Genomic DNA, 15,829 nt, shown 5'->3' with positions numbered 1-15,829 from the left:
TTTTTTAAGACACTTCTTACAAAGTTTATAAGGCATTACACCTTTCCTCCTGCCTAAATTCAACACAAAATCTGAATTTTTAGAAACTTCAATTGACTTAAATTTACTCTGTCACGAGTTTATAGATCATGTTAGGCCTCATAGTATATTTTTCTTAGTTAATTCAGTCCAGTGCTGAACTACAAACTGAGCAGACAGCCCAGGCTGTTAAGAAAAAAAAACAGCAATCAACTAGGTATGTATGTATTCAGTGCTAGTTAGAAAATGATGAGGAAAAATGTCAGAGTTCTGATGAAATCTCTATATCTTTTATGAAAAATTCTGAATTCACTGAACTCTGCTTACAGCTTTGTGCACAGTAACAGAACAGGTATAACCAAATAAATTTCATCACACCCTGATATAATCTGAGACACCTGAAAGCCTGTTAATACTCATTAACCATCTCAGAAATGTCACAGTCCAGTTTCCAGAGGAGTGTAGAGTAAACATCCATTGTGTTTGTGTGTCTCTGGGCTCACTGGCAGAGGGAAGAAAAGGCAGCAGAATGCAGTTGAGTGTCCAGATATTGAATTAACTTTCTTTTTTTGCTTTCAAGAGCCCATCCCTGTTGTTTCAATCTGCTGCAAACCTCTGAAAGTCAGTGCAAAATCTGCACTTGAAGAATTTCTTTATTTGGGTGGGAGGCTGAATTCCAAGGAATTTGGAATTTCAACTTGGAAAACCGTTTTTCTGGCCCTCAGTGCCTCTGTTTTGTCTTTGCAGAGTGTGTGAACAGGCGGCAGCCTATATAATGTTCATAGCCCTTTATCTCTTCTGCATTCCCAGAAAGTCTCTGGAGATCAATTCACAAAACAAAGACAGTGGATGGAAGGTTGTTACATTTTCACAAAGGAAGTATTTCTGAATCAGTAAATGATTAAATAAGCCTTGTTCTCTGCTTGTGCATTAATGTGCAATCAGCTGCCATATGAGAGACATAAAAGAATATTCTAAGTCTTGCACAAGCTTCGGTTTAATACCAGGAAGTACCTGTTGATGAGAGATAAGCAGCCTGCCAGGATGCAAGTCTAGCAATTGCCTAAAATAATTTTCTGCTTTTGCCAGGAAACAATGCACTTTTTCATTCTTGCTCAGTGTTTCATCCATGGCCAGAGCAGGGCTCTCCCTTAATTTCCCACTCTGTCAGTGCTCTCACACTGACTTCTACATTCTGCCTTTGCCATCAGCCTTGATCTTACATGTTCACCTTGCTGCTGCTCCACAGGACCAGGGAACACACACAGGCTATTTCCTACCCCTAAGGAATCTATCAACATCTTGATTCCCTACCAAAGTGGTACATTATCTTACTGACAATGTTTGTGACCTTCTGCAGACCAAGTCACTAATAGCTGTGTCTAGGCAGAGAGCAATTTTTCCTAATCGTATGGGTGTTTAACCTTTTCTGCTTTCTTCTTGCTACAAATGAACACAAGCTCAGCATCTCCCCAGAGGTTCTAACCACCAGCCAGTCTTCAAAGTGGCAATTAATCATCAGGAAAAGGGTTTTTTCTTTGTGAACCACAACTGACAGTCTTTTGCTTACATGCTTCTACTATGTTTTCAGTAAACAATTGAACCAGAGAGTTTTTTCAACCCTATCAACTATGAAAGCAGGGAACGTGTTCTAGAAACACAACTGTGCAATGCAGCACTTTTCCACAGCCACTTTCCCTCGATCTTATAACTCAGCAAGGGGCAGCACAAGGTGCCTCCCACTCTCCGCTGCTCTTCAGCCCATGTGGGCAAAGATAAGAAGAAAAGGCATTATTTTTAAAAGAAATAAAATAAAAACACCAGAGCAATTGTCCAGGGAAGCAGCGTAATTGCAGATTGGGCCAGCCACAGCCTACAGTGTCACCTTGGAGACCAGCTGGCAAATCCAGGCCTCCCACAAAAGGGGGGCCAAGGCAGCCGTGCGTGTAAACAGGTAAAACGAGATGGATAAGGAAGCTTTGCAGTGAGGCTGCGGCCCATTATCACCTGAACTTGTTGCTTGAGCCTGGAGGCACAACACTATCCCAGCCTCTGTAACACCTTCCAGTCCTGAGTGGAAAACCCTCAGGTTCAGAAAAACATTGCAGGTAAAGGATTTTTTTTTCCTGTTTGCTACCTAACAATAAGTTTCTCTGATCAGCCAGGAGCAGTTTAATTAATTTCAATTAATTTCAATTAAATCTATTTTAAATCTGATTTTTAAATTTAGATATATAAATATATGTATATATATATTTATACATATATATGTATATATGCAAAAGAGCAATTGCAGTAATGTCCACCTCTCAGAAGGGTGAAGCTGGATGATGCTGGTCACGATGGAGAGAGACATGGGTGGGAGCTGCAGAAAGGTCAGTGAGGCTGGGAAGCCAAATTTTTAAGCAGGTGTTTAGACGGTTGTCAAATACTCCTGCAGTTTTTGTGCTTTTAATGATTCAATGAAATTATTAGAAGTGAACTAAATGTGTGCAATTGGTTTAGGCCACTTAATTTATTCTGAGATCCTGAGATCTTCTGCTCTGGGGTGAGTGGTGTGCTGCTTGTGTCTTTGGCCAAGACAGCAGCTTTCAGGAGCCTGGGCAATCCACATGGAACTCTGCCTGACATACTGCAGTGGCTTTAGGATTTTCATAGGAGGCTCTTGGGTGGGCTCAGCTGAAGGATAATATCTAAACAAATGTTGCAGAGCTTAGTCTGAATCTGACTCTTTCCAGGTTTAATCCTCAGGCACAGAGGAATGTAAAGTGATCTGGTTGCTGAACAGCCTAAGATTCTTCTGGAAAAATCCAATCCAAAATTTAAAGTTTTGTATTTGTTAGAAATAAACGCAATCATTTCTGTTTGGCCTGCACAACACAACATCACCTATAGAAACAAACAATGCTGACAGAGTGGGGTAATTGCTCATAGCCTAGGCTGTTAAACAAAACAAAACTCTCTAGCATTCAAAATTCAAATAAACACTGCTGGTTAATTTCACTGAGGGAGACATCTGATGGTCTTGGATGAGATACACAAATTAAAACCATTTGGAATTACTTTTATGAGTTGTTCTTGTTTTATTAATGGTATTAAGTTTTAGCACATTTGTACACTATGCAGAAAACAGTTATATTCAACAAACCCTGACTGCATCATTATGACTTCACATTATTCCGAAAGGAGCAAGAGCAAAATGAAAGGGGAGGAAAGAGGATGTGATTCGTCCCTCCTTGCACTGATTTGCAATCTCTTTTCTTACAATATAGCCTAGGAAGGGTTTACCTTGAACATAAGCCTGCAGCCAACAGAAATAGGAAAGTGATATAAGTGACACTATGGACCAGGCTTGCATGTAGCAGGTTTTATATTTAACTGGTTTTCTGTATCTTCTGGATGTATAGAAAGGGTTCTCAAATGCTTACTGCCATGTGGAAGCCAGGTCCTGTTTGAGAGGTTTTAATGTGATGCTAAAACTCAATTACCTTGCAAACAGACTTTAATTGCTAAGTTTTTGTATAGAAACTTGTTGGTGATTTAGTTAGTGAACTTTATAGAGAATGCAGATTTGCAAAGAGCAGCAGAAATATTTATTATTAGTGGTTTTAACCATGATATCTGGGGCGAAAAGAAGTGGGAATATCTTTACCTATGATATTAGTGAGATTATTGGAGTGCTCTGACCCATTTCAGAAAGAACACTGGGAAAAAATTGAAAAGTTCAAGAGCAATAGCAGAATTACCTGACATCTGGAAATTCATTTTTTACCAGGAGTCCTGAGCTATGCCTAATTACTAAGCCAAAGTTAGTTTAAAAGGGTACTTCAAGTACTTACACCTGGACATTTTTTAATAGGTAGCTCTTTAATCTTGTAAGAGTAAACCAGCATCTAATATGGTGGAAATTCAGACTGGAAACAGCATACATCAAAAGAAAAATTATTCAATGCTGGAACAGCTTAGCCTAGAGGTGGTGAGGCAGAAATGCTCATAGATGTAGAAGCGAACTTTATTCTTACTGCAGAAATTACAGAGGACATAACATTGTGTAGAGAGAATCACACTGCATAATGATACACTTGCATCATGTACTCTGCATATAGATGTATAGTTGCTACATATTATAGATAAGCAATAGTACATTTTTATATAATGTAAATATAGTTTTCACTGTATTTCTGTAACCTCATTGTATTTTAAAGTATTTCCCCTTTAAGGACAGGTCATTGTTTTTAAAAAACATTTTTGGCTGCTGATCTCATACAGCTGTGAGATCTGCCTGGTCACTGGTTAATGAGTTCCCAGAAGAACTTTGCTTGCTCTGTCTGAAGCAAAGGCCAAAATGCTCTGTATTTTACTTCTCTAGACTTCTGCATTAAGCTAGTACTGAAACCATTTGGGGAGTACAAAACCATTTTATTTTTCTGTTTTTTGAAGCCCAGCTGGAGTAATCTAAAGTGGTTATAAAATTCAGCATATTTGGTATTACCAGCAGCCATAGCCAATGCTCTGTAAACAGGAGTGGATGAACAGTTAAGATGAAACAGTTTAATTCCATGTTTCTTAGATGTTTTGTCTGATCATTTAAATTCACACTTCTTCACGTGGAATGACAATGGGATTGGAAGTGCCTCACAGGGCTGCTCAGCTTCATCTCCTCATCCCAGCATGGCCTCAGCACAGCACCAGCCACCCTCTGAGTCTAGTGCTCTGTTGTAACTTCTGTGACTCTTGTGTGCCCCTATCCCATGACGTTTGAAAGGCTGGAAAATATTTTGGGAATCTTCATGGTCTGCTGCAGACCCATCAGCCAGGCTATGGAACAGCAGTCTTGGCAATGAGCATGTGCCCAGGATTCACTGTGGCCCTAAAATATCAGCATGGGCATGTGCAGTCCCACTTTTCTTAGCACTAGGCACAAATAATCCCTGTGGGAGAAGCAGTGGGTCTCTGCCAGCCTGGGCATGCTTCTCTTGGTGGTGCTGTTGCAGCACTGCAGAGTCACAAGCTGGTTTTCCCTATTTTTATTCCACTGTTTTCCTCTGAGGGAAGGTGGAAGGCCTTTGTTGTCAGCATGTCAAATCCTGGGGTGCTAAATACTGTGAAAGTTTAAGGTATTAATTTGTTCTGCAGTTGTGTTTAAAAGCAGTAGGTGTCATGTGTAGGTGACTGCTGCTGCTCAGATATGCAGTGGGAGAAATCTCTGCTCTGCAGAATCGGGACCTCAGTGGAACAAAAGTGAATCAAAGGCAAACGTCCTCAGCCAGAAAATTTTTTTTCTTCCTGTGGTCAAATGATAGCTGCAAATCTGGCCATGTGGAAGATGCTTGGCAAGGATGCTATGGACACACAGGGAGTCACACACTCCTGAGTACACTCATCAGTTGTCACAGTGTTCTCACACTGTAGGCAGAAATTTCTCACACACAGTTTCCTGTCTGCATCTGGATTAATCACAGGGTGGTTGCCTGAGCCCTCCTTTCATGGTCAGTGGCTTATATTGGCAATTTCCCTTTCTGATAGAAGGATATAAGCAAAAGGAAATAGAGGGTCAAAATGGGTTCTCATGAAAGAGTTGCTACCAGCATTTTGCAAGTTAGGAGTTTGGGATGCTTTGTATACTAAGGTAGGTTTCAGCACTGTGTCTGAATGTGAATCCACGCCACATAAGTGTTTTGGTCTTCCAGATGGGCACAGCAAGGCATGACCGAGAGTTGGCAAACGTTGCAAAAAGAAGCCTGCCCAAAATCACTAACTCTTTAGAAAGACTTCGCATGCAGTGTTTAGCAAGGGGATCTGCTGGCATCAAAGGACTTGGCAAGTGAGTATGCAAGATGTCAAATCTGTTATTCAGCCTAATAGTTTTAGGTGCAAAAGGCTCACACCCTAAACAGGGACCAAAACTCGAGTTTTCAAGTTTTCCTTGAGTATTCTCATTTCAGTGTAAATGCCACAACCCACAGAGCCTGCCACTGAGGCTTATGTGTTTTGGGATGCAGGACTGACCTGATCTTTTGAAGGATTGAAGACTGTGAATCCCTCATGAGAAAGTCCTTCTGTGAGACCCAGAATGACTCCTGCCAGAGAAAAGAAGGGAACATAACATATATCTCTCCTTGGTGTTTTCTAAAATTATCTTAAGTATTTCAGCACTGGAGATTTTAAGCTTCCTTCCCTTTTGGATATGATGGCCTTGTTGTAATGGTCTATTAGGTGTCTAGTTTATGGAAGGCACCTAAAACCTTTTTGCAAGCATCCCATCCCTAGGAAATGGGTGTTGTATCTCACCCTGAGATCCCTCCCAGGCCCCATACACCACAAATGGACCCAGATGGTGACCAGCTAGAACTTCATCTAGATGTGCAACTTTCAGGGGCAGAGAGCTATAATGAACAAGAATACTATGTCAGCCTTTCCCTCATTTAACTTCAGACATTAATATTCATATACCCTATCTAAACAAGTCATCTCTACTGCCAATAAGTGTAGGGGGTTTGTTGGTTGGGGTTTTTTATTTTTTTTCTCCCCTCAGAATACAGAACAAGGAAGAAATGTTATTTCAGTAAGGTGACTCTCTACTCCAGTACTGTACTGAACCACTGCAGCATTCTCCATGTCTTTCTATGAATTTTCCTCAAATTTCATGTTTTCCACAGAGCATTTAGGATTCTTGATGGTAACAATAGCAGAAGTCTTGATTTCAATGAGTTTCTGAGAGGACTACGTCATTATGCTGTGCTGATCAATAAGGAAGAAGCACAAGAGCTTTTCCAGATATTTGATAAAGACGGCAGTGGAAAAATTGATTTGGATGAATTTCTTGTTACACTGAGAGTAAGTCTTGGAATTTATGTTGTTATTGCATTAAATGAATTAAGATATAGTGGAACAGAACAGAACAAAGTAGAATAGAATATTTGCAAATAAGCAGTTGTGATTTTTTCTTTCAATTAATTGAGGCCTTAATTTAGATACTGAAATTCTTGTGCTGCAGTCTGGGTACCTGTGCGGTTCAACCCTTCAATCTCACTTCTTTGTCGGCCATTTTATGATGCATCTCTTTATAACATTAACTTATTCAGGGGATACTTTCTCCAATCCACCACAGTAATTGATTTTGTCTGAGGTATCTTTGTTCTGCTGATGCCTAAACAATTAAGATAGAAAAGACTAGTACTTTGGGTAATTAGTAATTTATTGTTGGAAATATTTAAAATGGGAAGCTGATAAAAGTGTTCTAGGTAGTATTTTCTCTCTTATTTTGCATTTGCTTTTGTATGGGTAGACACTGAACAGTCTTAATCGTATTGCTCTTTTGAGGATATGTTGCCCTTTCTAGCTCCTGGACAGTGTAAACTATCACCAGTATATTGTCCCATCTACCTTGAAAGTTTTGCTATTAGCAACAACAAGTACTTGAATTTGGAACTGGGTAAGTAGTTGGCAAAAACAAAATTATTCTGTTAATATTTCTTTACAGCCTCCCATGTCCAATGCAAGAAAAGAGATTGTCATGCAGGCATTTCAGAAGTTAGACAAGACTGGAGATGGTGTCATAACAATTGAAGACTTACGCAAGACTTATAATGCAAAATGTCATCCCAAATACCTAAATGGAGACTGGACAGAAGATCAAGTTTTTAGAGCCTTTTTGGATAATTTTGATTCACCCTATGACAAAGATGGGAAAGTAAGTGAAGCACCTGATTGCAACCTATGAAATCATCATCTGACTCAGAACTTGGCTTAGGTTATTAAGTCGGGGAGTAATTGCAGTACCAAACATCCATTTGCATCACATTTATATGGAAAATCAAAGTAGATGCATAACCTGTGCACAGCATCTGATACAGCCTTTGCACATTCTGAAGCAAAGGGACTCTGCAGGAGGTACAAGGGTGGTTGTGAGATTGCATTAAGGCTTGTAGCCTTAATAATCAATTTTCATAGATTACACTAAGTACGTCTTCAGACTACCCCACAAAATTGCTGACTTTAATGAACCACATAAATTGGGGGATTTTTCACTTTTTAGGAGAACACATACTAGGATCCAGTTCAAAAGCAGGCTCCCTGCTTTTTTGAATACTTTACAGTTAGTTCTTCTCCAGTGTAATTACTGAGACACTTGACTTGGATTTATATACAGACAGTAGGAGGGAGGATGGGGCTGGGGCTATTGCCACAGGCATGTACCCTGAGGAGCCACAAGCTAGGACAGAGCCATGAGCTGGGAGCCCTTCCTCCACTCTGGCTCAACTCTCTGGCTCAGGTGCAAAGCCTAGGCACTTTTATGATGGACTTCTTATACATCCTCTGCAACCATCTCTGAGCCAAGCATGCTCTTTCCCCCTTTTATGTGCCTGCAGACTTATTTGGTCTGAATTTACATCTGTTGACCAGCTCAGAGCAATCCTGTATCTCTGTGGTTCACTTGGTGATATTCTCAATCTGAGCAGTTAATAATAATAAACTAGGCTGTAAGTTTTTATCAGTGCTTTGTGGAATGATTTTAACACTTCCCACTCTCCAGGCTGCACATGCTTTTCAGGCCTGCATTGCACTGGTGACTCCTACCTGTCTAATGCTCCACCCAAATCCTTCATTTGCTTTGTTCCTACCATTCAGGCCCTCTGTTTTAGAGGCGATGGCATTTATCTACTTTAGGCATGACTTTGCACTTAGTAGAGCTGAATTTCATCCCCTCTGCTGCAGTGTCATCCTCAGAGACACCAGCTCAGAGCCAGCTATCCCCTTCCACCTGCAGTGGTGACACCTAGCAAATTTCAAGCAAAATGTTCCTGCTTTTTGTGCTGAGGTCATACATGAATGAACACATTAAATGAGTTCCCAAACTGATCCTTGATGATCAGAGTAACCAGTGCCTGGTTACTCTGATCATCTACCCCTTGGTCAGCAATCCTGATGTTAGCTCAGCTGATTACCGTTTCTTCTGAGAACAGACTGTGGCTTTCCTGAATCAGAAGACACTAATGATACTGAATACCTAAAATGCTTTTAGCAGAAATGCCTCAAGGCTGAGCATTTGCTAGAAAGGCCCTCTTCACCGTGGTCTTGCTGGGTGCCTCTACAATAGGGGTGCCTCTACAATAGGCAGTTTTAGTGAGGCTTGTAATCATCTTGTGATGGTAGAACAGTCTGAAGTGGTCCCTTCTCCCTATTGTCATGTTTTATTAAGTTCTCAAACACACAATGCAATCAGAGCAGATATCATAGAATCACAGAATATGCTGAGTTAGAAGAAACCCATCAGGACCATCAGATCCAAATCCTGGCCCTGAACAGCACACCCAGAAATCACACCATGGGTCTGAGAGCATTGTCCAAATGCTTCTTGATCTCTGTCAGGCTGGTGCTATGACCACTGCCCTGGGGACCCTGTTCCAGTGCCCAACAACCCCTGGGGAAGAGCCTTTTCCTGAAGTCCGGCCTAGACTTCCCCTAACACAACTTCAGGCCACTCCCTTGGATGCTGTCACTGGTCACCAAGGAGCAGAGATCAGTGCCTGCCCCTCCTCTTCCTCTCATGAGGGAGCTGGGGCTGCAGTGAGGTCTCCCCTCATCTCCTCCAGGCTGAACAGACCAAGTGACATCAGCCATTCCTCACACAGCTTCCCCTCTAGACCCTTCAGTATCTTCCTGGCCCTCCTTTGGACACTCTGTAATAGCTAAATGTCTTTTTAATATTGTTTTGTATTTTTCAAATTTTTCTTTGTTTATTCAAAGAATGATGTACACAATTCAAGAGTTAAGGCATCACAAGAGACACGCACAGTTTTTGTCTTGGTTAATTTGATTATTTATTTTTTATGGTAATTTTTAAACCTCAAAATATCCATGAAAGCTATTCAAAACTCTTAGATATTTGAAATAATATTTGCTTCATTAAGGGAGACTTGTTTAGAGCAATGATATTTTCCCTCTAGAGGTGTCTATAAAGTTCCAAGCTGTCTCTGAATTGCATCAGAAACCTCACCCACTTTATTAATAATTATGCGAAGAAGCAGATTATAGCATCCCTGGAAAAAAGTGCATAAAAAATTGTCTTCTTAGTCAGAAATGATTTTAACTTCAGTTCCTGGTAAGGTTAGTCAAACTTCACATGTTTCATCTCCATCCAGGTGTTGTGGAGGACAAGAATTCTTGTTTCTAGCAAAATGAAATTAAGGAAATTATAAGTGTCTTAATTCGTCCTGTTGGATTCCTTTTTGTTAGCCACAACATGAAATAGCAGATGTTCAGTTTCATTAAAGGTTCTTCTCAATGTGTTGTTTTGACTTACAGCATTAAATAAAAGCAAATATTCATTTTCCTATTCTTATTTCTCTGTCTCAGGTCACAACAGAAGAATTCATGAACTACTATGCCGGAGTCAGTGCTTCAGTAGACACAGATATCTACTTCATCATCATGATGAAGAATGTTTGGAAACTCTAATTGTATACTTAAAGAAGCAAGACTTTTCCTTCACCTTTTATAGGCTCCTCTAACAAAGCGTACATACAGCAACACTGCCTTGTTCCATAACAACAGTTTCCAGTAATTGTGCCAATTACTTTCAATCTGCAGAATTAATTCCCAGATACTTCAGTAGGCTCAGCCTCAGGGAATCAGAGCATAATCAGAGAGCAGATCTGATCTGACATTTGGCCACCCCACACATCTGTCTTTTTCCTCTTTCCATCCCTTTTCTGAGATGAGCTGTTCTTTTCTTTTCTGACATCTGCAACAGGTCGCTCCTGAACCTCCCCTTTGCAATGTTAGATACAGCTCTGTTTTGAAGAAGATGCAAGAGATGGAAACCAAAATATTCTGAAGTCTGGTGGTCTTGGACAGGATGTTTTAAATGGAAGGCAGTCTCTCCCAGGAAGGTCATGTAGACCTGTCACTTGTAGCACTGCAGTATCTCTTGGCTTCGTGGGTCTCAGTAGTGTGATAGAGCAGCTGCTGATCTTGCTGCTGGGAACATGTGAGTTCCCAGTACTGGGAGGCTGGAGGGGCAATCAAAGATGGGGAGACATGGACCAGGATAAATGAAAAATGCTTTTTAAAGCCCTCTTTTTTATCCTGGCTCACAACTAAACATACAGATAACTTTCCTTGTTGTGCTCATGTGGAATGTATTCTGGACATTGTTTACCCGAGGTGACCCATTGCATCCAGGTGTGTGTGTGTGTCAGGACTGTCGGGAGACAGTCACAAAATTCAGTGCAGCTGGGTGCTTGTGCAGTTTCAGTTTAGATGTAGTGTAATATAGAATAGAATAGAATAATATAGTATAATGAAATGATTAATTCACCTTCTGATATCATGGAGTCAGATGCAGCATTCTTCCCAGAGGTCGGGCAAAAATATCATTGATATTAACCCCCTCCTCCTGCTTTGATTCCTTTATTCCTGTACTGTGAGGTCATTTTACTTCTATTTTTCTTCAAAGGGGATACATGTGTTACAGTAATTTTTTCCTTCTGTTCCTGGAATGTTTCTTGACCTGGTAGCAGTTGCTGTACGTACCTACACTAAAAGTTGTTTACTACTTATTTGTATTTGCAGTGATATATGACCAAGATGTGACTTCAGAGAGTTTTCCAAAAATGAAGACCTCATAACTTTCTTATCTTGCTGTCTTCTGTTTCTGATGCTGAATTAGGACTGGGAACCTACCCTTTTTGTCTCATCAATGAGGCTAAGTTAATCTGTTGTCCTTTGTCCATTCAGACAGGGCAGAAATGGTACACAAAGGAAACTGGGAAAAAAAATCCTGAAAAAACCTAGTGTGTGGTGTCTAATTTTTCCTGCTTTGATACCTTTTTCTTTTTCCTTCTACTTTCTGCTCCTGTCTTATCATTTTGCTGCTCTCCCAGACTGAGATGCTGCTGCTGTAGCAGAGAATAAATGCACTTGCATGGTAGCATTTGCTCCATTTCAGGCTGGCAGCCAATTAAAAGCAGTACAGGCTGATAGAATGGACTTCAAAACAGCCTTTCTCATGAAGTTGCAGCTCTTAGCCTGGGTTGCTAACAGTTCAAACACTGAAGTCCTGAATGCTTGCTGCACTGATCCTCTGCAAAACTGATTATTTTTTTGTCCAGCAATGATCTCAGCATGACTAAAATCTGCTTGCAATTCCTTAGTGAAGGTTGTGCAAGCTATATTAGTTTCTACACCAGTAAGACTCTGGATCTTGTATACTGGCTGACACTGGAAACTGGTGGAGAAACTCTCTTTATGATTGCCAGCCATCATAAGAGGAGCCTTTATTTACTGTAATGCTACTGAAGTGCCAATATATATGAAAACCAAACTTACTATCAAATAGGGGCTGTATGTGGTCTGGCAACTTGAATAGAATCCATTCACTTCTCTTTTATTATTTGTTTTCACAACATGGTGTCATGCTATCTGTCCTCTCTTTAAAACAGAAAGAAAGTAATGTGGATGGATTGTGGGAATCACAAAAGAAGAGAAATATTTCCTTTTGACTTGCTATCTCATGTCTTCACACCCTGCAGTGCTCTGACGGGCTGATATTTGTTCAAGGAAAGTAGCAGTTTTAATTTGAGTAACTGCAGCCAGTTTGTCTTTGGTGCTAATACCTTCCAATTTTATTTAATCCCAAACCAATGTACATTTTCAGAAGGGAGGATTGTTACTGAAAACAACTGTACTTTTTGGGAACCAGCAGAAGTTTTGCCACTAGGTTCTGGGAGCCTTAGCTGGGCCTGTGGCAGCTGGAAAAAATCCTGTGCTTCAGGACAAGAGTTTTACACTGAGCTGGACAAATGGGGTTTGCGTGGGGACTTGAAGGATGCGATCCAGGAAAACTTAAACCCCCTCACTTTGGTGGTGTATCCCTGGTACTTTCAGAACCAGTTCCCAGCTCAGGTCTGCCTGCGTGTGGACCTCATTACTCACTGGATATGTTTCCTGAGAACATGGTTCCCAGCGGAGTAATTTCAACATTTGTACAGAACCATGTTTCCAAGGGGTGGTTTCAGGTGCTTTGGAAGTAAGGGGAAAAGTTTCCCTCTACTTCTGTGGAACAGAATTGCTCTTAGAGCAGTGTGAATAACAACTGGTAACTTCAGAAAAGGAATAGTGCTTGCACGGGAAAAAAAATCTGGGAACAAAAAACCCATGATTTTTCACTAGTAATCAGATGTTGTAGAACTCAAACTGGAATCTGTCCTGTATGAAATGTAGTTTGATTAATATGTGTGCAAATTAATGGAACAAACACCGGCATTAGCTGCTAGTTAGTAAAATCTCTGCTGGTGAACATGCAGCCATAATGGCACACTAGACACACACACTGGATGTTCAGAGGAAGTACTTTTCAGGGATTAAAAGGAAAGTTACAGGGATTTGAACCAGACAAGAGGGATTTTCAAGACTAACACCAAGTGCCCAGATCCTTTCTTCAGCACTCCTCTCTTCCTCTCTGTGATCTGGGAACCCAAAAATGAAGCTGAAAGGCCCCTTTTCAGCTGCATCTGCAGTGTGCTGGTTACAGACCCAGCAGATGTAGGAGATAGATAAGTGGTGATGCTGTCCTGCCAGCCTGTGGCTTCACAGCACACACAGCAGATTTTGTGAGATAGGTGGCAATGCACACCATTGTATCTGGTGCTAGCATCAAGATGGGAGATCTTGGTCGGTGCTTCATGTTCAAAGCATTATTTCTTCATTCTGATTGTGCAACTGCTGCTGAACAGGATGGCACAAACCACAGGAACATCTGATTCTGCAGGGGCAGGGGGGCAGTCCCAGAGGTGTAGGTTTTGCCTGCAGCTCGAGTTCCAGCCTGCTGCCTGGTACAGGATCTTGTCAGGAATAAAGTCTACCCTCCTCAACAGCATGCACTGAAGTTTGCTCCAAAAATGTTGGTAGAGCCCTGTGGGAGCAAGAGAAAAAGGCTCCTATAACTCTTCCAGAACTCTGCCCCCACTTCTTGCCTCTGCATGAGCCATCAGAGCACCTTGGTGACACCACCCCACTACCCCAAAAGAGCACAAGGTACGGGAAAAAATATGTGTGGGGCGGCCTTTTCTCCTGATGTCTTCCTCCTGGAAAGCCAGCACTTCAGCAGCTTCCTTCACTACATTTCCATTCTGGCCTCCCTGTGCTCTTTGTGGCTTCATGTTTCTGTCTGCAAGAGGAAATTTTTGGCTTGATGTGATACAGAAAGGTTTTCTGTTTTATACTGCATTCTGCAGAACAAAATTCTGATTCAAGCACCTGAGTTTAATGCAAGCCTCACTCTGCCATATATTCTTGAAACTAGACCACAAGAGATTTTCAGTGATTTGATTCATTCTGCTGCTCTTGTGACACAAAGCTATCCTGGCAGAGGCAGATGACAGCAGCAGAAGTCTTGCAGATGAAATCACCTGTGCACATTGCTGTATGAAAGCCAACTTGCCTTTATGTAATTCCTTGCACACTGCTACCTCAAACCTCTGCAGCCATGTGGGCAGAGCACGGCGTTGCCATCACAGAGCTGTCACTGGCAGAAGGAGCAAGACCAGTGATTTTGCTGATTATTGTCTTGCATTTCCTATCCTCCACGCTGGGAGCAGTAGCAGCAGCAGCACACTGAGGTTTCCCACTAAAGAGGTAATGCCAAGAGCAACCTGGCACTGCCAGCAGCTGCCTACTGTCTATTGTCACTGTGATTATAGCCCACCCTGTTCCTCTAGCTTTCCTCTCTTGTAGGGTGAGCAGAAAGCAGGATTCCCAGTAGCCTGTGCTTAACAGCAAGCCCTCAGGTGGCTGAAAGCTGCCTCTCTGTTTGCAGCAGCCCCCTGGCTATACTGGTGTGCCTCATCAGAGTCTGAAACCCCTGTGGTTTTAAAGCGAGCTTGGTTTTGGCTCTAGCACCTGTTCCACGCTCATGCCCGGAGGTTTGCAGTCACCCCGGGTGCAGCAGCCCCACCTCCACAAAAACAGGGACCCAGGCTTCCCTCCAGCTCACAGCACTACTGCTGATCTCAACAGGTGTTGCAGCTGGAGACTAGGGACAGGATCCAGCCTTTGTTGAATGTCTTGGAAAGAAAGGACATACAAGGTTTTGTGGAAGTTGAATCAAGTCTTGTTTTCTGTGGAAAAGCAGAGATTGTGGTAAAATGTGAGAAGTGGTTTTGTTTTTTTTTTTTTCTGAGATAAATCTGTTCCTTTTTTTATTTAAACGTGGTATTTTTTCCAAAAGCTGCAGTCTTTTAGTCTTGTTGGGCTTTTTGTTTGCTTGTTAGTTGTTTTTTTTTACTTTCAAAAGGTGGAGTGTTTTTTTTTAGCTTAAGTACATTTTCCAGAAACACAATTGTCAGGCTATGTTGGAGAAGCCCCAGCTTTGTGGCATAGATTTCTTCCTTTAGATATTTTCATCAATGTATTTCTGCTTTGTGCCTCATTTTTTCTGTTGCTTGGCAAACTTTTGGGACTTTTTATAGTCATTTACTGATGGTCCTGATGTTGGACTAATATTATTTTGCTGCAACATGTAAGTTATGCCATCAATATTTAACAATAACTGGATTTTTTTTCCCAGCCCATAGCAGCTGCTCTGTTTCCTAATGAAAGAATCTCAATCCATTTGCCTTAGTGTCATTCAACTGAATTCTGCGTTGGATCTTGCTGCAGCAAAACATGTAAAAATCAGACTTCCCTGGAAGATGCAAAAGAAGTTTTTGCAAAATATAGATCTGTTGAGTCACAATATATAGCCATCACCCTTGTAAACAGTGTTTTTCTCATTCTTAGGTTACAAAAGATAAATTTCTGAGTTACT

At 41.3% G+C, this 15,829-nt stretch overlaps 1 protein-coding gene and 1 long non-coding RNA gene across 3 annotated transcripts; one reads left to right on the top strand and one right to left on the bottom strand.

The window, feature by feature from the left end:
• Positions 1–1,846: 1,846 nt before the first annotated feature.
• CAPSL (calcyphosine like) lies at positions 1,847–10,551 on the top strand. 2 transcript variants are annotated; one of them, XM_064404264.1, is made up of 5 exons: positions 1,847–2,126; positions 5,709–5,842; positions 6,678–6,855; positions 7,502–7,711; positions 10,378–10,551. In XM_064404264.1, exons 2-5 carry the CDS (start codon positions 5,709–5,711, stop codon positions 10,477–10,479), a joined length of 624 nt encoding a protein of 207 aa, XP_064260334.1. In that variant the 5' UTR covers positions 1,847–2,126; the 3' UTR covers positions 10,480–10,551. The 2 variants fall into 2 exon arrangements, with proteins under 2 accessions (XP_064260334.1, XP_064260333.1); XM_064404263.1 differs by lacking the exon at positions 1,847–2,126 and adding an exon at positions 2,240–2,393.
• Positions 1,860–9,112, bottom strand: LOC135290350 (uncharacterized). Its single transcript, XR_010353117.1, has 3 exons — positions 9,029–9,112; positions 6,028–6,098; positions 1,860–5,537 (listed from the first exon to the last, which is right to left on the bottom strand). It is a non-coding gene; the product is annotated as an uncharacterized LOC135290350 (long non-coding RNA).
• Positions 10,552–15,829: the final 5,278 nt, after the last annotated feature.

The sequence above is a fragment of the Passer domesticus genome, chromosome Z, assembly GCF_036417665.1.
Source record: "Passer domesticus isolate bPasDom1 chromosome Z, bPasDom1.hap1, whole genome shotgun sequence".
NCBI classification, from domain to species: Eukaryota; Metazoa; Chordata; class Aves; order Passeriformes; family Passeridae; genus Passer; species Passer domesticus.
Note: the sequence above shows the minus strand (reverse complement) of the source record. Positions and strands in the feature narration are given on the sequence as shown.

Bases quoted from the DNA above. Each gene is read 5' to 3' on its own strand.
- CAPSL (XM_064404263.1), top strand. From the start codon at position 2,346: ATGATGCTGGTCACGATGGAGAGAGACATGGGTGGGAGCTGCAGAAAG. The intron at 2,394-5,708 runs GTCAGTGAGGCT...TTGGTCTTCCAG, and splicing joins TGGGTGGGAGCTGCAGAAAG to ATGGGCACAGCAAGGCATGA. The intron at 5,843-6,677 runs GTGAGTATGCAA...TGTTTTCCACAG, and splicing joins GGCATCAAAGGACTTGGCAA to AGCATTTAGGATTCTTGATG.